General features: G+C 40.0%; 2 protein-coding genes across 2 annotated transcripts; both read left to right on the forward strand.

Moving 5' to 3' along the window:
* Positions 1–1,328: 1,328 nt before the first annotated feature.
* LOC121894249 (transketolase-like) lies at positions 1,329–10,697 on the forward strand. Its single transcript, XM_042406721.1, has 14 exons — positions 1,329–1,487; positions 3,273–3,390; positions 3,501–3,614; positions 3,719–3,816; positions 4,699–4,890; positions 5,095–5,213; positions 5,321–5,517; positions 5,655–5,819; positions 7,035–7,191; positions 7,699–7,829; positions 7,959–8,042; positions 8,151–8,244; positions 8,734–8,856; positions 9,553–10,697. The coding sequence occupies exons 1-14, from the start codon at positions 1,381–1,383 to the stop codon at positions 9,738–9,740; spliced, it is 1,887 nt and encodes a 628-aa protein (XP_042262655.1). The 5' UTR covers positions 1,329–1,380; the 3' UTR covers positions 9,741–10,697.
* Positions 10,698–13,640: 2,943 nt separating this feature from the next.
* On the forward strand, positions 13,641–24,587 carry bicd2 (bicaudal D homolog 2 (Drosophila)). Its single transcript, XM_042407283.1, has 8 exons — positions 13,641–14,132; positions 17,503–17,715; positions 18,419–18,571; positions 18,896–19,360; positions 19,942–20,949; positions 21,119–21,270; positions 21,789–22,020; positions 23,267–24,587. The coding sequence occupies exons 1-8, from the start codon at positions 13,893–13,895 to the stop codon at positions 23,267–23,269; spliced, it is 2,466 nt and encodes an 821-aa protein (XP_042263217.1). The 5' UTR covers positions 13,641–13,892; the 3' UTR covers positions 23,270–24,587.
* The last annotated feature ends 530 nt before the right edge of the window (positions 24,588–25,117 follow it).

Raw genomic sequence — 25,117 nt, forward strand, 5'->3', positions numbered from 1 at the left:
TGTAAAAAGGTCATCTTCAATTTTCAAGAAGGGAAAAATTATTTCAGATATTTTATTTCATTTTCATGGCAGCAGCACTCACAGATAATAAAGTGTACGTGCTCTAGCATTGCATTATTACTGTTTTACCCTCCAGGTAATTTTGTAGAAGCTCTCAGTCGGCAGTGAGGTTCAGGCATGTTTGTCAGGTCCGTGAGGTCGGGTGCAGAAGGCTTCTGAGGAAAGAACACAGTGTCCTCAGTCTGTGAAGTCGTCGAGCTCACTGAGCGTCATGACGTTTGGCTGAAGACAGAGAATACAGAGAGTGAGCAGGAGATCCAGACTGAGGACAGATATTATGTAGTTCTGACTTTTTTTCTGAGAATATTTCCAAATAATTTAAAATATAAGGGAAAAAGACAAAAAAAAACAACATTTAACACACTTTACAACATAGACTTTACCATCTAACTAACCACACAGTATTCTATAATTACATAAACCATTAACAAAAATAAAGAATAAAAGAAGACATACATGATCAAGATGAGAAATAGTTTAACAATTGTTAGAAATGTATCTCAGCCTCTCTCACATTCTCTCTTCTGCTCTTTCTTTTCTTTTTTTTTTCTCCTTTTAATTCTCCATGTGTCTCTAATCTTTTTTTTTATTTTGTTTAAATTCTAATAAAAAGAAATTACAGCTGCTCAAACAGTGGTTTGGCAGTGGACATGCAGTATTTGGTGTGAGTAAATAACAAAGAACAATCAACTGCCAAGTTTGAATGTATGAGTTTTGACAGTAAAGCCAAAGTGAATCAGGGTGAGACGCTTCAAATGTCCTCTCTCCTCCTCCCAATTATCCAGCCCCTCCTTCCACACACACATACACACACACACACACATACACACACACACACACACACACACACACACACACACACACACACACACACACACACTAATGCACATCTATGGCTGTGACAAACCTCCATCATCCCTGTTATCCTGTAGCCAATAGAATGAGTGCCATTCGATTTTAGCAGTAACACCCAGCCCACGTCACTGGGTTCCCCCTCCTCTGTGTCTGTCTATGTGTGTGTGTGTGTGTGTGTGTGTGTGTGTGTGTGTGTGTGTGTGTTTGTGTGTATAGTGTGTGTGTGTGTGCGTATAGTGTGTCCTTGTGCATCTGTGTCTGCATGCCTGATAGGATAAATCCAGCTTCTCCTCTATTCTCTCTCTCTTTCTCTCTCTGTCTCTGTCACTGCCACACACACACACACACACACACACACATACAGGTGCTGCCCCTGCCAGCCCCTCACTCTTACACACATTCACAAATTCAGGATTGTAGTTAGGCTACTTTTTTTGGTGCTGTGGAACTTGAAATTTTGCCTTCATGGAGGATTACCACAAACCTGACCAGCAGACAGTGCAGGCGCTGAGGAACATCGCCAACCGCCTCCGGATCAACTCCATCAAGGCAACGACTGCAGCAGGCAGTGGGTGAGTCGCCTCCACTGTCTTTCACACATAAGCTTTAAGAGTGTAAATGCAAAACATCACCAAATATATGCACAGCCACAAGGTGTTAAAAAACATAATGCAAATTTCATATTTCTTTGCAGCATGCGTAGATGAACACCAACAGTCACACCTCTTCACTCTGACTGCATACATGCATGTACAGATACACACTCAGACATATTTGCAAGTGAAGAGCCAAAGGAACAGCATGTTCTGCCTTTGTTCTCTTCCTTTTGTCCACTGACAGAAACACTTGAACATTCACAGTTGTTATTTGATAAATTGTGCTCTGGATTTCTTATCAACTAAATCAATTAAATTAAAATATTCAACAGCACAAAAATTATATTTCATTCTGCTTTATAGAACATTTAGTAGCATATGAAGTATACACCATATCGCAGAAATTTGAATGTATAAATGAGTGAAGTGTAGTTAACATACACACTTGTAAGATACTTTAGTATCAGTTGTCAGGAAAAGTGAATTATTTAATCTTTTCATGTTGATTGAGTTTTCATATTCTGGACAAAAAAATCTTGAAATATGGTCTTTGGTGTATGTAGGTTTTTAATTTTTTTAAATTTACTTTGTTTGCAAGATAAATATTGTATTTGATTTCTGACTTCTGAATATGCCCTTGTGCAGTAACGGGCAGAATAGACCATGAGTCGGGTGGATTGTGCGTTGCAGATAGACTTGAGTATTGCATTGTTCTTCAATGGGAAAAGGATTGTAAAATTTTATTGATAAGTTGAAATATTATGTCAAATTTTGTGTTAGAACTCTGTTGTAGATTGCAGTTGCATTTGCTCAACACCGATATGGTATCAAAATGCTCAATTTGTTACAGAAATGTCTCTTTAGAGAGCAGCTGAATAATGGTGATTTTTTTTTTTTTTTTTGGTATTTTAGTATTCTATTTAGTATTCTTTAATATTCTCCATTTCAACAACAACAACAAATGTTTTATATTTGTAGAATCAAAAGGTTTATTTATTTGAGCCCAGCTCCCTGTAGCACTGTCCTGCAATGTCAACCAGACACTGATGGGAACAAAGAAACACTGAAAGATATTTAACAGAATGTTACTTAAACTAAAATATTCTAAACTTTACCGATGACTAATCTCTATGTTTAAATTCCAAATAAGTCTGGCATTGTCATGTTGGAGCATTTTCAGTGAACTACTCCAATATCGTTATATGTGGGATAGGCCAAAAACCAGCCCGCCAATAATACCAGCGCGCCAAAATACTTAATCCTCTAGGCTCCATAGTTCTGGATGGAGCTCTTGGTGACATTTTTTAGACCTACAGCAGTTATTTGATTTATGAATTGTGCCATTATTTGGAATTTGTTTACATATTGGACAGTCATTTGCCCTTTTTTTTTATAGCTCTACACTGTGTAATCAGAAACTCTACAAAGATCACCACACCATTTAGTTTTTTCTACTACTCGTAAGGGTGTGTCCTTTTTTTAAATTGCATGTAATTATATTTCACAACATAATTACAAGGGCTGCATCTACAATTACAAGTCTACAAAGATATTATAATAACATTGGCATCACTTTCTACCACTAATATGCTTAGTAGTATTAATGGTAACTTGATTTCTATCTATGTGCTGTCAATGATAAATCTGTAGGAAAGGTAGCATCCACATGCATCTGTGAGGGATTACTGTACATTCCTTTGTGCATGTGTGTGTACTTATGTCTGACATATGGCTAACAGCATCCTCTCTTCTGTTGTCCAGACACCCCACATCATGCTGCAGTGTGGCAGAAATCATGTCTGTGCTTTTCTTCCACACCATGAAGTACCGCCCTGAAGACCCAAGGAACTTCAACAGTGACCGCTTCATCATGTCCAAGGTGAGAGCCAGTCTGCAGAATCTAACCTTTTTCTTGCATTAACTCAGTGGGTTTTTTTTTTTTTTTTTTGATAAATAATGTTGATTGAGGATCACTTTTGTTTCCCACAGGGCCATGCTGCTCCAGCCCTGTACTCCATGTGGGTTGAAACAGGCTTCCTGAAGGAGAGCGAGATGCTGAGCATGTGCCAGGTTGACTCTAACCTGGAAGGCCACCAAACCACTGTAAGCTGTCACATACTGTACTATACTTCAGAAATCATCTCACTGAGCACAAACTGCATTCCAAGTAAATCTTTCTGTTCTCTATGTGATTTGTATTATTTCAGAGGCAGCAATTTGTGGATGTAACTACTGGCTCTTTGGGACAGGGTCTTGGTGTGGCCTGTGGAATGGCTTATACCGGGAAATACTTTGACAAATCCAGGTAATCCTTCACAAATGTGCACACAATCTAATTTTACAGTATTTGCATGCATCTTAAAATTCCTTGCAAGGTATAATATTTATAAGTAGACACTGACTTAACTGCATTTTACATACAACACAAAAATTATTAAAATATTTTGGTGCGTTAATGTACTATACATTCTTGTTTAGTGTTTTCTCTAATTTAAATTTTGGGTCTGCATCAAAGCTTCCTTTGAGTGATCAGGATTTTCCAGATTCTGTGGGTGTGTTACGGCTACATGCTCTGCTCTCACGATTCTTCTGCTCTAATAATCACAGGCCCAGCAGTCATATCTCAGTTATTTTTACCATCCAAGCAGATTTCATCTCAGAATCAAATTCAGATATTGTGCTTTCAACCATGTATTTGTTCGCAGTCTGTTGTTCTAATTTATTATCACAAGTCAAATCCATTTGCCTTATTATCATTTTTTTTTCTTCATTTTTATTCTTTGAAATGGCATCAAAATAATTTTTTTTTGCATAAAACAGCTGCTGTATATATGGAAAAAAATTGGACTCAGCGGGTAATATTTGAGACAAATGAGAACTTTAAAATGAGATTATAATTTGTTCCATTTACAGGATTGTGGGATTTTTGTGGGAGGCATGTTTGAGATGCAGGTGTGAAATTAAGCAGCCACACCTTTAGAGGCCTCAGGAAGATTTTATCATGTCACAACCTGTTACCAACCAAACTGTCAGATAATGAAACAGGAATCAATTCTACTGGAAAAGTGTCAGAGAGAATTTTCATGAGATATGCTGTTTCTTGCAAATACAACACCCATCCTTTACCGAAACATACACCACACACACACACACTAATTGTATAATTTTGCCCTTTTCTCCACCCCAGTTATCGTGTGTACTGCCTGGTGGGGGATGGTGAGATGTCAGAGGGTGCTGTGTGGGAGGCCATGTCCTTCGCCTCCTACTACCAGCTTGACAACCTGGTGGCCATCATGGACATCAACCGCCTGGGCCAAAGTGACCCTGCACCCCTGCAGCATCACGTAGAGAAATATCAGAAACGCTGTGAAGCTTTTGGGTAATAGTGTATAAACTTGGAAATATATATTGTAGCAGAGGCTGATTTTGTGTGGATGAGTGTTAGTGGATGTGCTGTGCTGTAAGGCTATGAAAAAAGCCATGGTAATACAAAAAGCATTCTACCCAGATGCTCCAACTCTTCATATAAAGTATACCAACTGTGTTTTAATGTGTGGCTCTGATGTGTTGCATATGTCTACAGTTGGCATGCCATCATTGTGGATGGACACAGTGTGGAAGAGCTTTGCAAGGCTCTGAGCCAGCCACGCCATCAGCCTACAGCCATCATTGCTAAAACCATCAAGGGCAAAGGCATTCCAGGTAATTGTCCATCACTGTCCACTCCTCAGGTACAAATGCATTGCTCTCAATCCATTTTTTTTTCAGCCTGAGTCCACCAATGTGATGCATTGTTCATGTGGTTTCAGCTGCTGAAGATAAGCTGGGTTGGCATGCCAAAACTCTGCCCAAAGACATGGCCGAGATGGTTATGAAGGATCTGCAGAGTCGAATCATGAACAGCAGCAAACACCTGTACCCTCCTGCTCCCGTAGAGGACTCCCCTCCGGTCAGCCTGAGGAACGTCAGGATGCCCAGCGCACCCAGTTACAAGGCTGGAGAAAAGGTTTGTTACCTGTACATGTGTATTCATTCCTGTCCTTAAGCCTACTCTCAAGTATGTTCACACAAGGTCTAAAGAAGCCAAAGAAGCACATGAAAGATGAACCAACAGACTTTGTTAATGCTGATTTTCTGTTATAGATTGCCACGCGTAAGGCCTACGGGATGGCGCTGGCCAAGTTGGGCCGCTACAATGAGCGTGTTGTGGCCCTTGATGGAGACACAAACAACCTCACCTACTCAGAGATCTTCAAGAATGAGCATCCCAACCGTTTTGTGGAGTGCTACATTGCTCAGCAGAACATGGTATGATGGCTCATGAATCTCCAGAATTAAGCCTTTTTCACAAAGCTTGTAAAAGATATTTTTGCAATATAAATACTTACCTTCAAAGCCTTTTACATTCTCTTTACAGTATTGTTGGTCCAATGCTCTCTCTGTTTTTAAGTTTATTGGAAAAATCTAATTCTCTTCCTTTACTGTGGTAGTTTTGCTGAGTAAATTGCTCTTTCTCAGCTCTGATGAGCTGCAAGGACACCCGGGAGTTATTAAATTATACATGAGTTGTCTATGCATAATGTAAAGAGGAGGTAAAGACACGACCCATTTGATTCCTTATGGTCAATGTGGCTGCTGCTGACACCAGCGGTCAGGCCTTCCTTTGTGCACATTATTATTTTTTATCTGACTTTAGATGAATAATTTGGGGGAGAGGAGATCAGACATTAATTCCTTGTGCTGTTATGGCTCCAGCAGCAGCCAACTCCGATCTAGGTCAGGCATGTGTATGATGTTAAGCTGTCATGACAAGTGTATTCAGAAGTAAAATATTAATCAGCGTGGAGGGTGGGACCATCTGGCTGAATGCATGAGAAAAGTCAAAAGTTGAATGGCAGAACGAGAGTGGGTCATAGAAATTAGATGAAAATCCATTACATGTTAAATGAGGAGATTGACACTATTGTCAACACGTGATTTGTTTTTGATAAATGTGCTTTTATTGTATAAATGTATTATTAATGACATTGTATTCTTGGTATGCTCAAACTGTGCTAAACTGTTAAAATTAGGAACATAGATTATACAAGTACAGTGCAGCCTTTACAGAAGTAGGTTTCATTGATTTATCTAAAACAGTTTATCTATCATTACTTTTGCACTTTCATGGATGCTTAGTTGTTGCTTTCGACAAAGCAAGGAAAGAAGTCAGGGGATCAAGTAGCGTTTTGTAGACAGGACAAAGGAAATTATTCGCAAGAGGAGGTATGCCACTGATTCCACCCATATGGGAAAGTAAGCTCTAGAGCTTTAAAGGAACTTCTCTCACTTACTCTTTACTTAACATGGTCTTTGGTTCAAAGAGGCTTTCAAATGTGGTTTGTGCTGCAGATATTTGACCCTCTGGGTGATTTTTCGGGGATCAACTGCATGTGAACTGTATCTATTTAATTTGGCACAGGAAAGTTATGTCTCTTGTGCTCTTGCACAGGTATAATAATCAACAATAAATTCCTTTCTTAGGTCGGTGTTGCCATGGGATGTGCTGCCCGTGACAGGAACGTCGTGTTTGCCAGTACTCTTGCTTCCTTTTTCACCCGTGCTTATGACCAGCTTCGCATGGCAGCCATCTCAGAAAGCAACATCAATCTATGTGGCTCCCACTGCGGCCTGTCCACTGGTTAGTAAACTCACCGTTAATGAACCGTGTACACTTTTAATCCCTCCCCACACCTCACCAACACCCCAAACACTCTCACAGATTTCACCTTTATTTCCTCACTCTGATGACAGCCACTTACAGCACCAAATTTTCAAATCCCACTTTCACAGTATCCCAAATGCTAATAAACGTGTAAAATAAATGGTCTGTGTGTGTGTTTGTTTTTGTGAGGGTGCAAATGTTGCAATCCTCTCCTTCTCCCTCTAATCCTGTGTTTTCCTCACCCTTTACCTTCTTCGGACGTACAGCTAGTACTCAGTCCTTCCCTCTTTCTCCCTTCCTGTCTGCCCTGGAAGCTGTCAGCAGGGAACCAGGTGTCCCTCTGTTAGCACAGGTACACTGCATGCAAAGTCTGGCTTTATGTCTGTGGACCTGCATGCATCAGCTCACCTGACCAGCCAATAATTTTTGAGGATTTCCTAATGGTCAGGTGTATTAAATTCATTATAAATGTATATATTACAGGAGAGGAAGGCCCCTCCCTGATGGGTCTAGAGGACATGGCTATGTTCAGGGCCCTTCCCACAGCAACCATTTTCTATCCCAGCGATGGTGTGTCTACAGAGAAGGCTGTGGAACTGGCTGCAAGCACAAAGGTAAAAGCAGTTTTCTGGCTTTCCAACAGTAACTGTGATAGTTATTTATTTCTTTATCAGAAAAAAACAGCATATTTGCTGTCAAAATGTCCCAGTGGTGATGCTCTTCTCATGTATCCCTTCATAAAGGGTGTTTGCTACATCCGGACCAGCCGCCAAGACAGCGCCATCATCTATAACAGCAATGAAGACTTCCATGTTGGACAGGCTAAGGTAAGAAAGCTGTTTAAGCAGTGCACATAAAAAGTGTCCATTTTTATGGCAGGGACATTTTTTAAATGAAAGATATTATTTCAAAATGAACACCTTTCCCTTCTCCAGGTGGTTTACCAGAGCAAGGAGGACCAGGTGACCGTGGTGGCCGCTGGAGTGACTCTGCATGAGGCTCTGGCTGCAGCTGAACATCTAAAGAAAGGTACATTATAGTAATCTACTGCTTCTCATCATAAGTAGGTAAGATATATACATGTCATATTTGACATTTCCAACAAATGATGAAACAGACACGATGTATTAAGTATTTAACAGATCAGACAAATCTGAGTTAAATTTTTTTATGATTATATTTGATTAATATTTGTCTAAATTCACTATGACTTAAATGTGACATTATTATTATGGTGTATGGTGTAATCCTTAAAGCTTTGATCATGAGCATTATTGTTTTTAAAGGTATTAAAGGATGATTTCAACATCAATCTGTAGATTGGATTTTGAGTCATCTTTTCAGACGTCCCTGGGCAATAGACAATGCTTGTTTAATCATCAGTTATCGGATAAAATCAGGGAAATCTCAGCCTTACAACCACTATATGAATTGCATGCCTCAGTTGCAGTGATGTCATTTATGATACCAAAAATCTCTAATATGTTGTTTCCTCCTCTGAATGAATTGATCTTCTAGAGAGGATCTCCATCAGGGTCATTGACCCGTTCACAATCAAACCGCTGGATGTCAAAACCATCATCGACCACACACGTGCCACCAGGGGAAGAATCCTCACTGTGGAAGACCATTACTATGAGGGTAGGTTTCCATTAAAAAATGCTTATATTGTTCAGCTTTTGCATATTGTATGACCACTACCACCTAGCAGCAACAAGCATTACAGCATAATGCATGTATGCAGCTGGGGCCCTGTCATTGGTCCATATCCTCGGGTGTGTTGTGGTGGCATGTTTCCATTGGTTCAGTGACGGAGATGCGATGTGGTGGCATTTGCTTATTGGCTGAGGGCAGGCTGACTGTTGTGTGCCCTCATTGCAGACAAGGTAATGGTACTGTGATGCATTTTGTAAATGTGAGAGCCAGAGAGGCAGAGTGCTGTCAGATTTCCTTAACTGAGCATGTGCCCATGGGGCAGTCTGTGACCTAGATAACACAGACAGCCATGCCCTCTGCCGGTTAAGAGAGTGGGGATGGGCGATGGTGCGGATTTGACTGGACAAAAGAAATTTGGCTACTGTAATCAGTCGGATGCTGGGGATTTAATTCATTTAACATCTGGATCAGGAAGAAGAGTGTTTCAGTAGTCGAGAGCATTTTTTTAAACTTGTAACTCTCAATTTATTGTACATCAATACTTTATGTCAATGAATTTTGCATGTACACAGGCTCATTTTTGTTGTCACTGAAGCTCCAAATATTTGAGACCTCGCATCCTCAAGGGAGGATTTGTCCTCCCCCTTCATCTCTCTCATGTGATGAATTGTTGTCCCACAGGTGGCCTTGGGGAGGCAGTGTGCTCAGCAATGGTCAATGAGTCTGGCTTCAGTCTGCATCGCTTGGCTGTGTCCCATGTCCCCCGCTGTGGCAAACCACACGAGCTGCTCAAGATCTATGGCATCGATCGTGATGCCATCGCCCAGGCCGTCCGCAAGATGCTCAGCAGCTCCACCAATGCCAAGTAACTTTTTTTCCCCGCCCCACCCACCCGTTTGATCACAACCCTGCAGGTGAAGATTAACAGTCAAGTATGTTTTTGATTCACATGACACCCAGCTCTTTAAATTCCTTCACTGTGAATTCCCCTAAGTGTTTACCAAAGTAATGTGATTTTGTGCTGTACACTTAAAAGTAGACTCCCACATTTACCTTTCTTTCAAGCATCCATCACATCACACACAAAAATGGAGACACACAAATGCAAATACACATATCTTCACTCCTAAACTCAGCATTGTTATGCTTCCAGTTTAGTATTCAAAACGTGGCCATAATTGACTTTGCTGGTAGTTGATTGGTGGATGCTCACCATACAAAACAACACATTGTTACATGTTCAACAATGTGATGCTCTCATGTGTTTTTGAAATGCTTTTTGTTTAACCTCATTCAGCTGGAAATGTTTTTATATTGTTCTGATGTAGCTCATAAAACTGGGTGGGGCGTAGTATCAAAGTAGCTGTTTATCATGGCCACAGTGTCAGAGAGAGGCTAACTGAGTTGTTGTTTGTAGAAGTTAGAGAAGAAAAAAATCAAACAAATGTAGGTAGGTTTAAAAAGAAAAGTCACACAAAACTGCAATTCACATCTTCAGGCAATTCAAGCTTTTGTAGTTGGCAAAAGTTGCATCATTTCTCTTTAGCACTGTCTTTTGTTATTGATTTCAAAGTTTACCCACACAATTCAGCGTTCATTTGTGCTAAAGCTGTACATTTGGACCATACCAGCAGTGTGACGACAATCATTGTGTGGTCAAAGACATCCTCTTTTTTACATAAGGTGGAGGGCTAAATGTCCCTCCAGTGCTGACGGAGAATATGGTTGGCTGTGACTGTGAAGGTAGAGTTACATCTGACTTGTGAACCCAAGAACAAACACTTTTTTTGTTACTTGAAATTTTGTATGTACCTTACTTTCATGTAATAAAGCCCTCTGCATTTGACTTCGTATGAGTGTTGATGTGTGTGGTTCAAGCAGTACACATACACAGGAATTTTTACTTAAAAGTTTTAATTGAAACAGTGTCTAAGTACAATACCATGATAGATAACAACATATAACACATCTCATTTTTTTTTTATAAAAGTGAAATGCATGTCTGCTTCACTTATTCCATAAATTATATAATTTTTTTTTTATTGTTTATCCCTGAGCTCGCTAAGACATCTTATCTTATCTTCGGCTATAATTGTGATCGTTCAAGACTCTGAATCATGCTGGTTTCCATGGAAACACATATGACTTCCTAGCAGAATTCACCATCTCTGGGAAAAGAAGAGTTCAAAGTCTTAAGTTCATATCATCAAACACAACTCATAAATGCCCCAGATATCACTGCCAGTAAATTCACTTTGTCTGGTTGCACACCCCTTCTACCATCAGTATCGTCTCTCCTGTCTCAGCTTCCTGTCCAAAAGAGACAAATAACCTTTTAATATCAGGCACAGACCATTACTCTAACCTTCGAAGACAAAATTAAAACCTGCTCTCGTATACTACCCACCGTAGAGTGCTGTATTTCCGTTTTGCTCCGCTAAGAGCAAACACAATGATTCCACATCCGTACGACAGCGTGTAGACTGAAAGAAAACACAATGTGTAAACACAGAAATAGTATTTTCCCAAGGCTTTTGTATATCTCACATGTTGAAAAGTCACATAGTTTTACCGTGATATGAGTTGAGGTTTACCGTGGCCACAAAAAGTGCGAAACAAAAGCCCAAGCAGACATCTAAGGAGAGTTAGAAGGTTACTTTCATTTTTATGCACAACGGGTCTGAATGTAAAAGGTCATTGTTTCATCATATGGTATATATCTATGGAAACTGTAGCTTGTCAACAATATTGTTACTCACATCAGTGGGCAATTATAGAAAATGAATATTGACATTAAAAAAATCACTATAAGATTATTAATTAGCTATAAATCATGTATAGGCTTTTAGACAATAACGAATCATTTACCGTCATTTGTTAGTGATTAATATTTGTGTTATTATTAAACTGTTGTACATTAACAATACATCTCTGCTACAAATGATTTACCTATTTTATCAAATGGACAGCCTTTACACTCCTTTGTATGGGCTGGCAGGTCTGACAGGGACATAAAAAATGAATAATGACATTGTCAGACAAAATATAAGGGTTAGAAGATCATCTAAAATGACAGGTCTACCCTTTGAAGAAAAACAACACGGACAGGTAAAACAAGTTTTTATTTTTACAAAATATTAGAAGCGATTTTAAAACAAAGTTCAACTTACCACATGTCATGCCCAAAACCTCAAACACTATGGTGAAAAACACAGCAAGAAGTAATGGAACCACAAGTGCTGGAAATGTAACAGAAACATTGTTATAAACTTAAAATATACCGTAAATAAATAAAAGAATAAACAAATTGGTTGATAAATTAGATGACTGGAATTGTCCCAATAAAGTATTATTTTGCATGACAAATTGTATGTCCACTTACAACGATAGGGCCTATAGAGCGCCGCTCCACATCCCAGTCCAAAGCTAATTGCATAAAAATGGTAATATTTATCTGGAAATGTTCATAAAAAATAGATTAAATTGAGTAAATATCTGATATATAATGGGAAATTTCTTTCAAGACATTGTGTGCCACCACCCTTTAATGCAGACTGTGAAATGCTACATACAGTGTTGGTAAAAGATAAAAATGATGTTCCCTCCATTTTCCTGAAAAAGAAACATTATCATGACCTCTTGGTAGAGACAGATCAACACAATGAGTTTAATGGTTAACACAAAGGCTGTTGCTAAACAGCGTAAGAGAGAGAGACACACACACGCCAAAAGAGAGAAAAGGAAAGATAAAGAGAGAGATAAAGAAAAATTTGAGAAAATAAAGAGTAAGAAACTGGACGGCAACACAGGTGGAGAACCGTGAGACCCAGAAACACAGGTATACACACCATTTACGATCAGCAGCAGGTTTCTGCTCCAGGCAGGTGTAGCAACAACAGGTCAATCAAACACAAAGAAGACAGCTTCCTGAACCCTGTCAAACCACCCAGCCAAGTTTTGTACACAGACACGAGGAAAGTCCCAGATAACAAGTGTTTTACTTTCACATTCATACAGTTTATCTTAAGACTACAGATTGTGGTGAGGCTCGGAGGAAATGAGAAACCGTGGGGGACCTTTCAGTTTAACTTCCTCTAAGTTCAATCATGTATGAAATCAGCATTTGCAACATACTAACACCTTTTCAAATAGTTGTTTAGTGTCAATCGGTTTGGGAGTAGGAGCAGGTTCTGAGTGCCGGTGTAGCTGTATTTACATTGAATCACTAATAGAATTGATACAATCAGCCAATTAATTAATCAGTCTAGTGGCCAAAAATGGATCAGTAACAATTATGATAATTGGTTAATCATGTTACATTAAGCACATATGCATTCAGTCTGATTTCCTACATTTTATATCACTTTAAGTTGAAAATCTTTGGACTACTTTGATAAAAAACAAAGGTCTCTGTCTCTCTCTCTCTCTTTGGGAACTTGAAATGGACATTTTTCCCTTTCTGTCAGATTTTATAGACTAAACGTTGGTTGCCATAATGACAAATTATGCCTTTAACCAATAAAATATTGTATCTGTCTTGAGGCTGTAGTTGTAGTTTCACCTTAAAACCTCTAGATGACAGTAGTGTATTGCTATCTTCTGTATGTCACTGGATGCGGTCCAATACTACGCAATGCATTATGGTACTTGAAGTCAATATGACGTCTAGCGTGCGTACGGTGTAAGGTGCTGGCGTCGCACTTAAAACTACATTTCCCTTCCTACTAACAGCGATTTGAATGTCTCTCAGGGGTAGCTTTTTCCAATCGATGATCTCAACTCAAGTTTCCTCTGTGAGCTCCACGAAGAGAGCTTGGGAAAAGTCCTCAAGAATGACAAAAGTATCGTCTCTACTGAGCACCATCGATGTCTGCGGCGGAAACAGGCAGATGGGTCTAAACTCTATCTAAGTCACGACAATGCGGCTCAAACAAAGAAGGCAGTGATTTGTGGTCTAGGTGGTTTCTCCTGCTAAGTCAGGGTTGGGTCCCGTTACAGTTGTGAGTCGGCGGTTCGCCAAGATGTCTATGGAGGAGCAGGAATATCCCGAGGCGGTATTGGTGACAGAGGCCGGGCCGCAATGGCTCCAAGCCGAGGTCGAGCGTCTCACTCGGGAGCTGCGAGAAACGACCCATGAAAAGATCCAGGCGGCTGAGTACGGGCTGGCGGTGCTGGAGGAGAAACAACAGCTCAAGCAGCGATTTGATGAGTTGGAGACAGAGTATGAGACGGTCAGACAGGAGCTGGATCAGCTGAAGGAGGTAACCTGAGGTCACAAAAAAAAAAGAAGCCACGCAGACACTTGCTGGAAATTCGTACCGATATGAGAAAATTAGCAATAATCGGTTAGCAAGACGTAAACAACGGTCAACATTCAGTTTTCCAACGGCTGTGAACGTGCCAGTCAGAGCTATAATCAGAACCATGATGTTAGCTATCAACCATTGGGTCTTGTTTCTTCATAGCTCAGCCATAATTTAGAGTTATTAAAGTACCAAGAACAAACTAGATTTTAGTGCCACATAGTCTAACTAACTATCTAAATGAAGTCCATTATGACACATCATCATATGCTGTTCACCCTTTTCTTAGTTTAATCATTTCTTCACTTTGAAGATTAAAAAAACCCTTTTGGTCACTTGCCCGTACTTGCTCTTGGTATGTTAGGTTGAGGCCTTCAGTCAAACGTTTGCAGCCACAGTAGCATGCCAAATGTCCAGGTCCGTGTGACCAATACTCTATATGTGGTAGTTAACTGTGTCTAAAGGTAACAGAAAGGGTTAGACTGCATTAAAAACGAGGCATGATTCAGACTTAATGTGAAATTCAGTCAGAAGTACATCCGTCCCTCCACTGCATTTTTAAAACACTCCTTATCTTGATTTCCTAGCTGGCTCCTTGGATTGACGTTTCAAACCCACATCTACAACAGTGGCCTCTGCTTTCCACACTTTTCTCCTCACCACCAATTTTTTGGGGGATTTCTCAGTGTAAGAGACTTACAGTGTCTCTCATGGCCCAGATGTTTTTCATCTGTCATCACTGAATTCAGCTGCTACCAAACTTACTTAAGCATTAAAATGCTCTCTCTTCACATCCATTTGTGGAATAATTTGATTCTCTCACTTCAGCTAATGTCATGGTTTCTTTATTTTATCTCATTATGCTCCTGGGAAACATTATATTATTCACATGATATGAGAATGAGGAAAGGCCTCGGTAAACCTGAAGGTGTGATGGGTAAAGCAGCAACCAGCACACCTCAATGTGACAGGCTGTACTGTCACCTACACCTGTAACCCTTAATATCTCCGTAATAAAGCAATGCTTTATTGAAATCGCACAAATATGGACATAAATAGGAGAGACAATATCTGCTGATATTCCTAACTTGTAGGAAAACTTGACTGTGATTCAAGAGAGAAGTTGGGGCTTCCCCATCTGTTCAGCGCAGTCTTAAGTTGTCATGTTGCCCTTCTTATCAACCATTAGAGGAAGTGCATCCTAAGGTACTTCCACATTGGCCTCAGCAGTCATAGTTGTTATGGACAAGACCTCCGCCATCACTGTTAATAATCTAGTGTATTGGGTATGTCTTTACTGTCAACTTTCAACTCAGCCAAGGTAGTTGTGTTCTTCATTTACAGTAGATAGTGACAATTCATTCTCTGCTGGCCCGTAATGCAGAATATTGCGCACAGATGATTCCCTTTAATAGTGAACGAGGTAGAACTCAATCTCTTACTTTGCTGTAAAAAGGCAACTACATTCATGTCGATGAGTACAATTTCCAATACATAAATCCAGAGCTGCAACTAATAATTCTTTTTGTCAATTGATTTGTCTTTAAAATGTCAAAAAAAAGTGAATAATGATAGCGATAGTGAATAATGGCCGTCATACTTTACAAAAACACAAGATGACCCAGATGTTTGACTTACAGTCTAAATATACATAAGACATAACTCATCTTTGTTTCCCCTGGATCGTTCAGTGACTTATTCTGTGGTTTATGTTGATGGCAGTCAATTTTGTCCACATTACATTATTCACGGCACAGATCACAGTCTAGTCACTATATGATTCATCGTTATATCTCATTCTCTAACGATCTTATGATTCTGACTGTTACTTCCCCTTTTTAGTAGAGCTGACATCATGACTGACTGCTTGTTGCACATATCAATTGTTTTGATCTGGAGAGAAATCAGGGAGGGAGGGAGAGAGCGGGGCTGGATATAGGTGAGGGGGCAGAGCTGCTGCTCTTTGGTGGGTTTTCAGGACTTCCTTGGACAGTAGTGGTTACATCACCGGTTTGGCTCGGTGTCGGTGCATGTTGGCTGGATGTCTACAATCCTTTACGTCAGTGCGAATCTGACATCAACTTTGTTCAACCTTTTTAAGCAGTTAAGATGTTGTCTTGACTGTCAATATGGTTATACTTAAAGATCCCCTCCGGTCCTGTTTCCAGACGTATAAAAACACATCTACCCTGTCTCCTTCATTTAAAAAAAATCCTGAATATTCAAATATTTTTTGTCGTGTGTGTGTGAGCACCGAGAAACTTCAGCAGATGAATGTGAAAACAGCCTTCTTCTCAAACTCCGCACATACACATATTCACATCATTCTGCACAGCGAATCTCAAACATCAAAGTGAAGTAACAATAAGGAAAACACATTTTTTTAAGCCTAGACACTTTGGCCGGTATGTAGTCATTACTGCATTTTTGAGCTCGCTAGTGGTCACCACCATTACTCACCTCTCTGCTATGGAAAAACCTTTACTGGGCGACTGAATATTCTACAAAAGCAGCAGCTTTTTGAAGAACTTGCAAAAAATATGCAAATGTTTGCTTTCATTTGCAAAACATTATAGTCTTTTTTTTTTCTTTAGAAACTACAAGTCAGTGGAATAGAATAGCAACAGTTCAAAGGACTTGCTGATGATCACAATATGTGGTTAGTTTCAGAAATAATAAAAAAATGACTTTTAAAAAGTTTTAGAACAATAAGTTGTACACCCACTTGATTAATTACACCTACACAATGTAATGAAATCCATCAGCTCTGCCGTTCATTCTAGTCTCATGAAGCTTATACATTTTCGGTTTTTGTTTTTCCACCCCATTTACATATGAAACAAAATACATGTAAAAAAAAAAAAACCCTTAAATTGATACGTATTGAATTTTGATATTTTCAACTTTCCACTATGATTTCAATTTAGATTTCTTCAACTCATATTTCCAAAAGAGACCATATCAGAACGAGGAGATTTTCATTCACTGAATGTGGATGGAATGGACGAACAGCCTCCGGTTGGCTGAAATGAGTACAACAAATTCAAATGCAGTCAGTGCTTGCAGTAATCTCTCTCCATGCTCTGTTAGTGTGTAGTATAAACATCATCAAATAACACCAACAGTAAGTGTGGCACCAGGGTAACATGGCACTGGTGGTAAATGCAGGTAATGGTAAAGCCCCTGGTGTTTTTGAATAAATACTGTTTGGGTAAGAGGGCGCTTATCTTATCGCCGGTGGTTATTCTGGCCTTGCTTGTGGTTCTGAGATCATGTCTGCTTTTTTTTTCCTTCTTTAAAGGAGTTTGTTCTTTCTGTCTGTCCTCAGGCCTTTGGGCAAGCTTACTCAACCCACAGGAAGGTGGCAGCAGATGGGGAAAGCAGGGAAGAATCGCTGATCCTGGAGTCCGCCAGTAAGGAGGCTCTCTACCAGCGGAAGGTCCTAGAGTTGCAGAATGAGCTTCGACAGGCCAAAGCCTCCATCACCAGCGCACAAGCTGAAAACGATCGTCTGTCATCCATCGCCCTGGAAATGAGAGAGGTAATAAGTGAAAGTTTGTGCTGATTTTGAAAATAGTTAAATGTTTCTTACAATCTTAATTCAAACGCACCGGTAGAAATGTATAAAGAGCATTCTCTTGATCTCACGGTTTTAAATGAGAGCCAGTAAATTTGAGTCAAAGTGGGGTTTTTTTGTGTTTACATGCTCATGGTATGACTCTCTAATAATGTCGTCACTTACAATTAAAATAAGACGGAAGAGAAGTTTAGTAAAGCTCACAGAAGTTGAGACTGGGAACAAGACCGACAGACCACCACTTGTTGTCAGGGTGAGCTGTGAAAGAGTTGGTGCTTGTAGCGGGGGAGGGTCAGTAAGCAGGATCACAGTGAACCCAGCAGGAAATATGATGTAATGGTCCACTGTGAGTGACACAAAGGATGTCTTCCGCCAGAGCTGTCTGTAGCATGGATTTGGTAAGTGGACCATGTCTTCCTGTCGTCATAACATTCGCCTGCCAAAGTCTTGCCCCGGTGGTATGTGAAACATGCTGACATACTGATCTTCATTTCACTCACAGTGACCGGACAATTTCAAGGATGCAGCTTCCATCGCCTGGTTGATGTTGTCCTCAATCAATGACAGTAAACACTGATTTTGATTAGAGTTTATTCACATGCGGCCTGCCATAACATAGCATCATTCCTCTCTTTTTTTTTTTTTTCTCCTCTCCTTCTGTGTGCAGAATTCAGACCTGGCGGAGCTGCAGCGCAGTCAGCTGCGCGATGACATCAGAGAGTACAAGGTGCGGGAGACTCGTCTGCTGCAGGACTACAGTGAGCTGGAAGAGGAGAACATCTCTCTTCAGAAGCAAGTGTCTGTGCTGAGGCAGAACCAGGTGCGACAAATAAACACACTTTGTTACGCACCTTAAACATGGTGGAAGTGATGTTAAAATAGTATTGTTGTTCCTGTTTAAACATTTTTTTATGACTCAAACTACCCACATTATTGCTTTTCGCTTCTAACGTCGCTGTCCCGATGCTTTTGAAGGTTGTAATGATTTCAAATGGGAATCAAACATTGGCTTTATTTTATCGTCATATGGTCATTGACAATATTTGGCAAGCTGTAAGGCTTACCTAATAGAGGAACCACAGTGGACGCTACTTAATTGAATGAAATTATTCAGTCTTACTTCTATTTTTGACCATATGTACAGGTGGAATTTGAAGGCCTAAAGCATGAGATCCGCCGTCTGGAGGAGGACTCCCAGTGCCTCAACAGCCAGCTGGAGGAAGCCATGCGGCTCAGAGAGATCGCTGAGCGACAGCTAACGGAGGCCTTAGAGACGATTAAAACGGAGCGTGAGCAGAAGGCCGCCCTGCGCAAAGAGCTCTCACATTACATGACCATCGGCGGCTCCGTGTACAATAGCTCTTTAAATATCTCCATCGACAACCTAAAACTCAACGACGACCCTTCCGCCGTCACGGAGCCTGACAACGACGACCTGATCCGAGGCTTCGAGAACGGCTTGATCAAGACGGGCGAAGGTGACGAAGACAACCGAGCTGCTGTGAACAAGAGAGGAGAGCCCATCAAACCGGCTCCTAGCCTGGTGGACGACCTGCTGAGTGAGCTCAACATCTCGGAGATCCAGAAACTTAAACAGCAGCTTGTACAGGTACGATAATTACTGCAAGTGTGTTGCCTGATCCCATGATTCAATTTAATTACTCAAAGATTGAAGTAGATTTCTCCTGCTTGTAGTTTACCCACTTTGCTCTCTGAAAGCCCATATAAGCACCTGAGCAGGGATTGTGACTTAATGTGAACGAGAATCACATATACTACAAATAATAGACTAATAATTCTCATAATTCTTGGAAATAAATAGCACCTTCCATCCCTGATGGAAGATGGCAATTTCACAGAGGCTGTGTTACATTTTTCATTATCTTGCACTTTTCAGTCATCACCAGTATTTTTTTCTGTAACATCACCGATGAACAAACAAATCTCCATGGTGACTGAACTAAACTGTTAGGTAATAAATCAGCATTTGCATTCATCACAGACATACATTGTGAGATATTTATGCAAATGAGGCTGTCAGGTAAGCTTCACTGCAGTGCGTCAAATATTATTTTTCTTTATGACCTTAGTCACGATCACTTTTTGATTCTCTGTTCCCAGTGATCCAACTTTGTACAGGTGCTGCAAAGTTGGCCAAATGACTCAAAATGTCTGTGTTGTTACTTTTAGGTGGAGCGGGAGAAAGTGGCGCTTATCAACTCTTTGCAGGAGAGCCAGAAGCAGCTGGAGCAGGCCTATGGGACTGTCTCTGAGCAAAAGGAAACTGTCAACAAACTCACTGAGAATCTCAGTGCAATGAGGAAACTCCAGGCCAGTAAGGAGCGCCATTCTGCCCTCGACAGTGAAAAAGACAGAGACAGCCATGATGACGGAGACTACTACGAGCTGGACATCAACGGACCTGAGATCCTTAAGTGTAAATACACTGTGGCGGTTTCGGAAGCTGGAGAGTTGAGGCAGGAGCTGAAGACGCTGAAGGCACAGTACGAGGAATGTCGGACACAGTACGAAGATGAGCGAGCGCGACTGGAGAGCGAGGTCCAGGACTTAAGGTCAAGGTTAGCATCCCTGGAGAAGATTAGCCAAACGGATAAAGCGGAGGTGGCTCGTCTGGAGAAGGAACTCCGTCTGGTTACCGAGGCTGCAGGAGAGTCACTTGGCAGCCTTAATGTGGCGCAGGATGAGCTCATAGCTTTCAGTGAGGAGCTAGCCAATCTCTACAACCATGTATGTATGTGCAACAATGAGACTCCCAACCGTGTCATGCTCGACTACTACAAGGAAGGCAAGGCCATAATAAGAAGGGGGCAAGAAGGAGGGAAGGAGCACCACTCCTCCGTACTTCTCACTAATGGACTGATCACTGAGACTGACCCTGCAAAGTCAAACTCCAGTAGCACCACAGTCGCCCCGGCTCCAGCCCCAGAGCACCGCCCAGAACCCATGAACATCTATAACCTCGTAGCCATCATCCGAGACCAGATCCGCCACTTGCAGCAGGCAGTGGACCGCACCACGGAGCTGTCACGCCAGAGACTTGCCAATCTGGAGCTGAGCACAGTGGCAGACAAAGACAAAGAGGCTTGTATGGCAGAGATTCTCAAACTGAAGTCCCTGCTCAGCACCAAAAGGGAACAGATCGCCACTCTCAGAGCTGTGCTCAAGGCCAACAAACAGGTCAGAAGACCACTGTGTATGCATGCCTGCTGTGTATGTTTTTTTTCAGAGGAAGGGTGTTTTCCTCAAGTACAACAGAAAAGAAAAACTGGCTTCAGCAACACATAAATGAGTGGACTTGATAAAAGTGCAAGGCATTGATAATTCTGTAACATCTTGTTCCCTTCAGACCGCTGAGATCGCTCTGGCAAACCTGAAGAGTAAGTATGACAGCGAGAAGGTCATGGTGACTGAGACGATGATGAAGCTCCGCAATGAACTCAAGGCTTTGAAAGAGGATGCCGCCACATTCTCCTCTCTCCGAGCCATGTTTGCTACAAGGTATGACGATATACTATCCCTGATACGCATTTCATTCACTGACAAACATGAAATTAGCCATTTTGTGGCATCCTGGTGGCCGAGCATTCCAGGATACACACCATAACACGTGACATGTATTTTACCATCTATCACATGATGAAAGACAAAAATACCAAAATATATTTTTGTATTTTGCTAATTTCACACGTTTTTCAGCACCTTTTTAAAATTCTAAATTTTAGTGTTGATTCTTAGAGCTGCAAAAGTGTTTTGTGTGAATATCTAACCGTGTGTGTTTGTGAGAAAGACACAAAGCATTGTGGGAGCTGTCTGATGTAATACTTGTGTGAGTCAGCTAACAGGGACCTCATCCTCCCATCTGGAAAATGCTGTCTGGGGAATGGAGAAAACATGTGACAGGAGTAGCAATTCAAGGCAAAGTGCACCACCTGCTGGAAATAGTGTTTTATCTCTTTTTTCTTCCTTTTTTTCCCCCCTCTCTTTCCTCCTTCCTCTCCTCCGTCTCTTTCTCTCAGGTGCGATGAGTATGTGACTCAGCTGGACGACATGCAGAGGCAACTGGCTGCTGCTGAGGATGAGAAGAAGACCCTGAATTCTCTGTTACGAATGGCCATCCAGCAGAAACTGGCCTTAACTCAGCGCCTAGAGGACTTGGAGTTCGATCACGAGCAGGCGCGCCGCAACAGCGCCACAGCGGTGGGAGCGAAAGGCAAAAAAAAGGGCAAGGGAGCCTCCTCCAGTCATCATGTAAGTCAGAGGCAACCCTAAAGAGCCACCTCTAAGCCACAAAGCACCAGAGTTCCCTTTTGTCTTCTGCAGTCAGATGTACAAGGTTTCCTGCAGCCTTTGAAAACTCCTACATCATTTTTAGGATATTTGCATCTTTCCGACTCAGGCTTTGCAACTTTTTTTTTTTTTTTTTTTAATCATCAAAAAAAAAAACAATTATGCAGTTTAAGTTGCTGTTATTTTCATGGTAAAATTAACATACAGCATCTATCCAGTTGGCAAGTCTTAGCTTGTGATAGTTATATAACTATTTGGCTCAAGAACCACATGAAACTGAAACCTAAGCGCTAATTTTAATGAAACTGACATTTGCTTCTAGGCGGCATCTCTTTCAAAGTTGTTGTGATAAGTATCAACAGGTATAATTAAACATGGAAAATACCGAGCTTTTTAATGTGCGTGTGAGTTGTTTTGTGGGTGGAGATAGCGATGCACTAAATCAACAAAAGTTAGAAAGATATGAAAAAAACTTTTGTCAATTCTAGCCTGAAAACTGTTTCTGAAGATTTGACAAGATGTATTTTATTTTACATTTTTATACCATTTTTATGGTTATCATTTTATTGTGATATATTTAAACAGATTTTGAAGCGTTTTATGTTACATGAAACTAGGGATTAGATATATTTGAGAAGCAACAAAAGTCAGAAATTTTGTAGATATGCTCTGAAATTACGTTAATTTATGTGTTATCAGAGTTCGAAATACAACTTTCCTTTTCTCTCACTTGTCCAAAATATCTTGTGAGATGTTGGTATAAATAAATGATAGTAAAATTCAATATTTTATTTGGTGATTGATCGGGATGCCGACAAACGTCAAACCAAAAGAAACGAACACCGTCCTCCTGAATATGCTCAGTTTATACTTCAGTACTGGTGTTTTTTTGTAACAAATTTATTCTCTATGTACTGTATTTCTAAAATCAGGAATTTTAAAGGTTTATGTTGACATATAAGGGTGAGTGAGGTGAAAAAAAATTCAAATTAATCTGACTTAAGCATTGCCTTTAGTATCATGAGTTATAATTGAAGCCTGCATGCGTAACACACTTCACTCCTCACTGTGCACTAACTTTCCTAACTGCTTCCTTAATGAACTAACTTCATCTTCATCACTAATGCTGTGTAAACTCAAATCAATCAACAATCAGTTTAATTTGATTTTTTTTTTTTTTCTTTCTGTTTTATCTTTCCATTCACAGTAAATCTCTCCAAGCCAAGTGTCCTTAAGGAGGTTCGTCAGTGTCTGTGACAGTTGTCAGTCACCTGTGCTCCTGGTTTCTTCAACTCTCCAATCACGGTTCAAATCATGTCATTGCTAACACTAGAATACACCCTACAGTATTTGCAAAGGGCCTTGTTTTAAAGTGCCAAAACAAACATGCACAATTCCTTACAGTTCTGTCCGAAAGTGTGACACGTTGCATCAGTCTTCCAACAACATATATATATACACCACTATGATTACTGAAGCAGAGGAAGAATCAAGACGTGTGTTTTGCTGATTACTTATTGCCTGTGTAACCCTGACTGAGCACTTTCTGTTTTACTTATTTGCTCTTAGGCGATTCCACTATTTTCTAAACTCTGAATTGATTCAAGTATTATACACTATTTTTACTGGATGTGCATGTTTATCTGCCAGATTGTTGACATCATTTCCAAGTGATTCTTATCTTTTTATCCATATTTATTTCATAGCAACAAAGAATTATGAGGTATTTCTTTTAACTTTGAACTGACTGTGTGAAATCAAACAAAAGAGACAGATGAGCTTTTCTGCCTTTAGTTGTTGGCCTTCAATATAGGGATGTCTTTCTGACAGCCCAGAGAAACAAGCAAGATTTTTGATAACCATGTTTATCTCATGACAAAACAATGCAATTCATTGTTTTCACTGAACAATCCTGGAAATACGGAGCTTCAAATTCAGTGTCTTAACTAGATTTTGTATAACTGTGGTTCTCATTTGTAGAAATGGCAGAGCTGTTACAAATCATGCTCATCATGAATAAGGAAGAGTATTAATGCAAAGCCTATTTAAAGATTTCTAAGTTAAGGTCAGATGTTAATAGTATTCATAACCTTTATTCATGAAGGAGAGTTTTTAATGTTATTGTTTTAATACAGCTTTTTGTAAACCTTTTCAGTCCTAAAATTCATTGTCTTCCAACAATACACCTGCAGTGCCATTTTGTGTGTTTATTGTGCCAGTGCAATTTGCAAACATGGCTAAAACTTCGTTTGTGCTATGTCAAAAATATTTTACTTGTTGTTGCTTCTGTTCTTGGTCCCAATTGATTTTATATGTTTTTACTACGACTGCATTTGTATTTATTTGCCACTATTCAGACAGGATGTCATCATCCTCTTTGTTTCATAAGGGAGTTTGAGTGGAGTTGGGTGGTCCGAGTTTCAAGAAGAAAGAATTTGTGGTAAAACACTAGCAAGATTCATGACTGCAGGCAACTGTCTATGCTAACAGTTATGATTGGTGAAGAAATAAATCTAACTTTCACAATTCTCAGGTGTTTGTTCTTTTGCAGTTAAACATGAGTTAGCAACCATTCAGTTTTTTAAACACTACATACTGTAGGTGCATTATTGTGTATGCAAACATTCCAAATTATATGAAATCTATTTTATTTGTATATCTCATAATTAATAAAACAACATGTACACAACAAACAATTAATAATAAAATACATCTAAATTGTACAGCACTCTTCATTCATAGTGAAACTCAAAGTGTGTCATACAGTAATGAACATACACTTGGTTGTTGGTCCTAGAGAATTGTTTGATAAAACAAATTGTTAAAAAATTATTTTTGTCTGGGAAAGATCAGAAAAAGAAGTTATTGTATGAAATATACACATTGAGATTAATTACAAAACACAAAAAATTGTTGTTCCATTAGAGTTTAATTATAATATCTTTAACTTAAACCAAACTAAAAGTTCCAGTTTTATTGAAATGAATTTAGTCGACAAAGAGTAATTATAAGAGTAAAGCTCTGCCACATTAACTTCCATTTCCGGTGGAAAATGAAC

This window comes from Thunnus maccoyii, chromosome 3 (genome assembly GCF_910596095.1).
Source record: "Thunnus maccoyii chromosome 3, fThuMac1.1, whole genome shotgun sequence".
Lineage (NCBI taxonomy): Eukaryota > Metazoa > Chordata > Actinopteri > Scombriformes > Scombridae > Thunnus > Thunnus maccoyii.

Coding starts and splice junctions, on each gene's coding strand:
- LOC121894249 (XM_042406721.1), top strand. CDS start 1,381: ATGGAGGATTACCACAAACCTGACCAGCAGACAGTGCAGGCGCTGAGG. Junction 3,615..3,718: donor TGGAAGGCCACCAAACCACT/GTAAGCTGTCAC, acceptor GTATTATTTCAG/AGGCAGCAATTTGTGGATGT. Junction 8,857..9,552: donor GGAAGACCATTACTATGAGG/GTAGGTTTCCAT, acceptor GTTGTCCCACAG/GTGGCCTTGGGGAGGCAGTG.
- bicd2 (XM_042407283.1), top strand. CDS start 13,893: ATGTCTATGGAGGAGCAGGAATATCCCGAGGCGGTATTGGTGACAGAG. Junction 18,572..18,895: donor CTGTGCTGAGGCAGAACCAG/GTGCGACAAATA, acceptor CCATATGTACAG/GTGGAATTTGAAGGCCTAAA. Junction 19,361..19,941: donor TTAAACAGCAGCTTGTACAG/GTACGATAATTA, acceptor TGTTACTTTTAG/GTGGAGCGGGAGAAAGTGGC.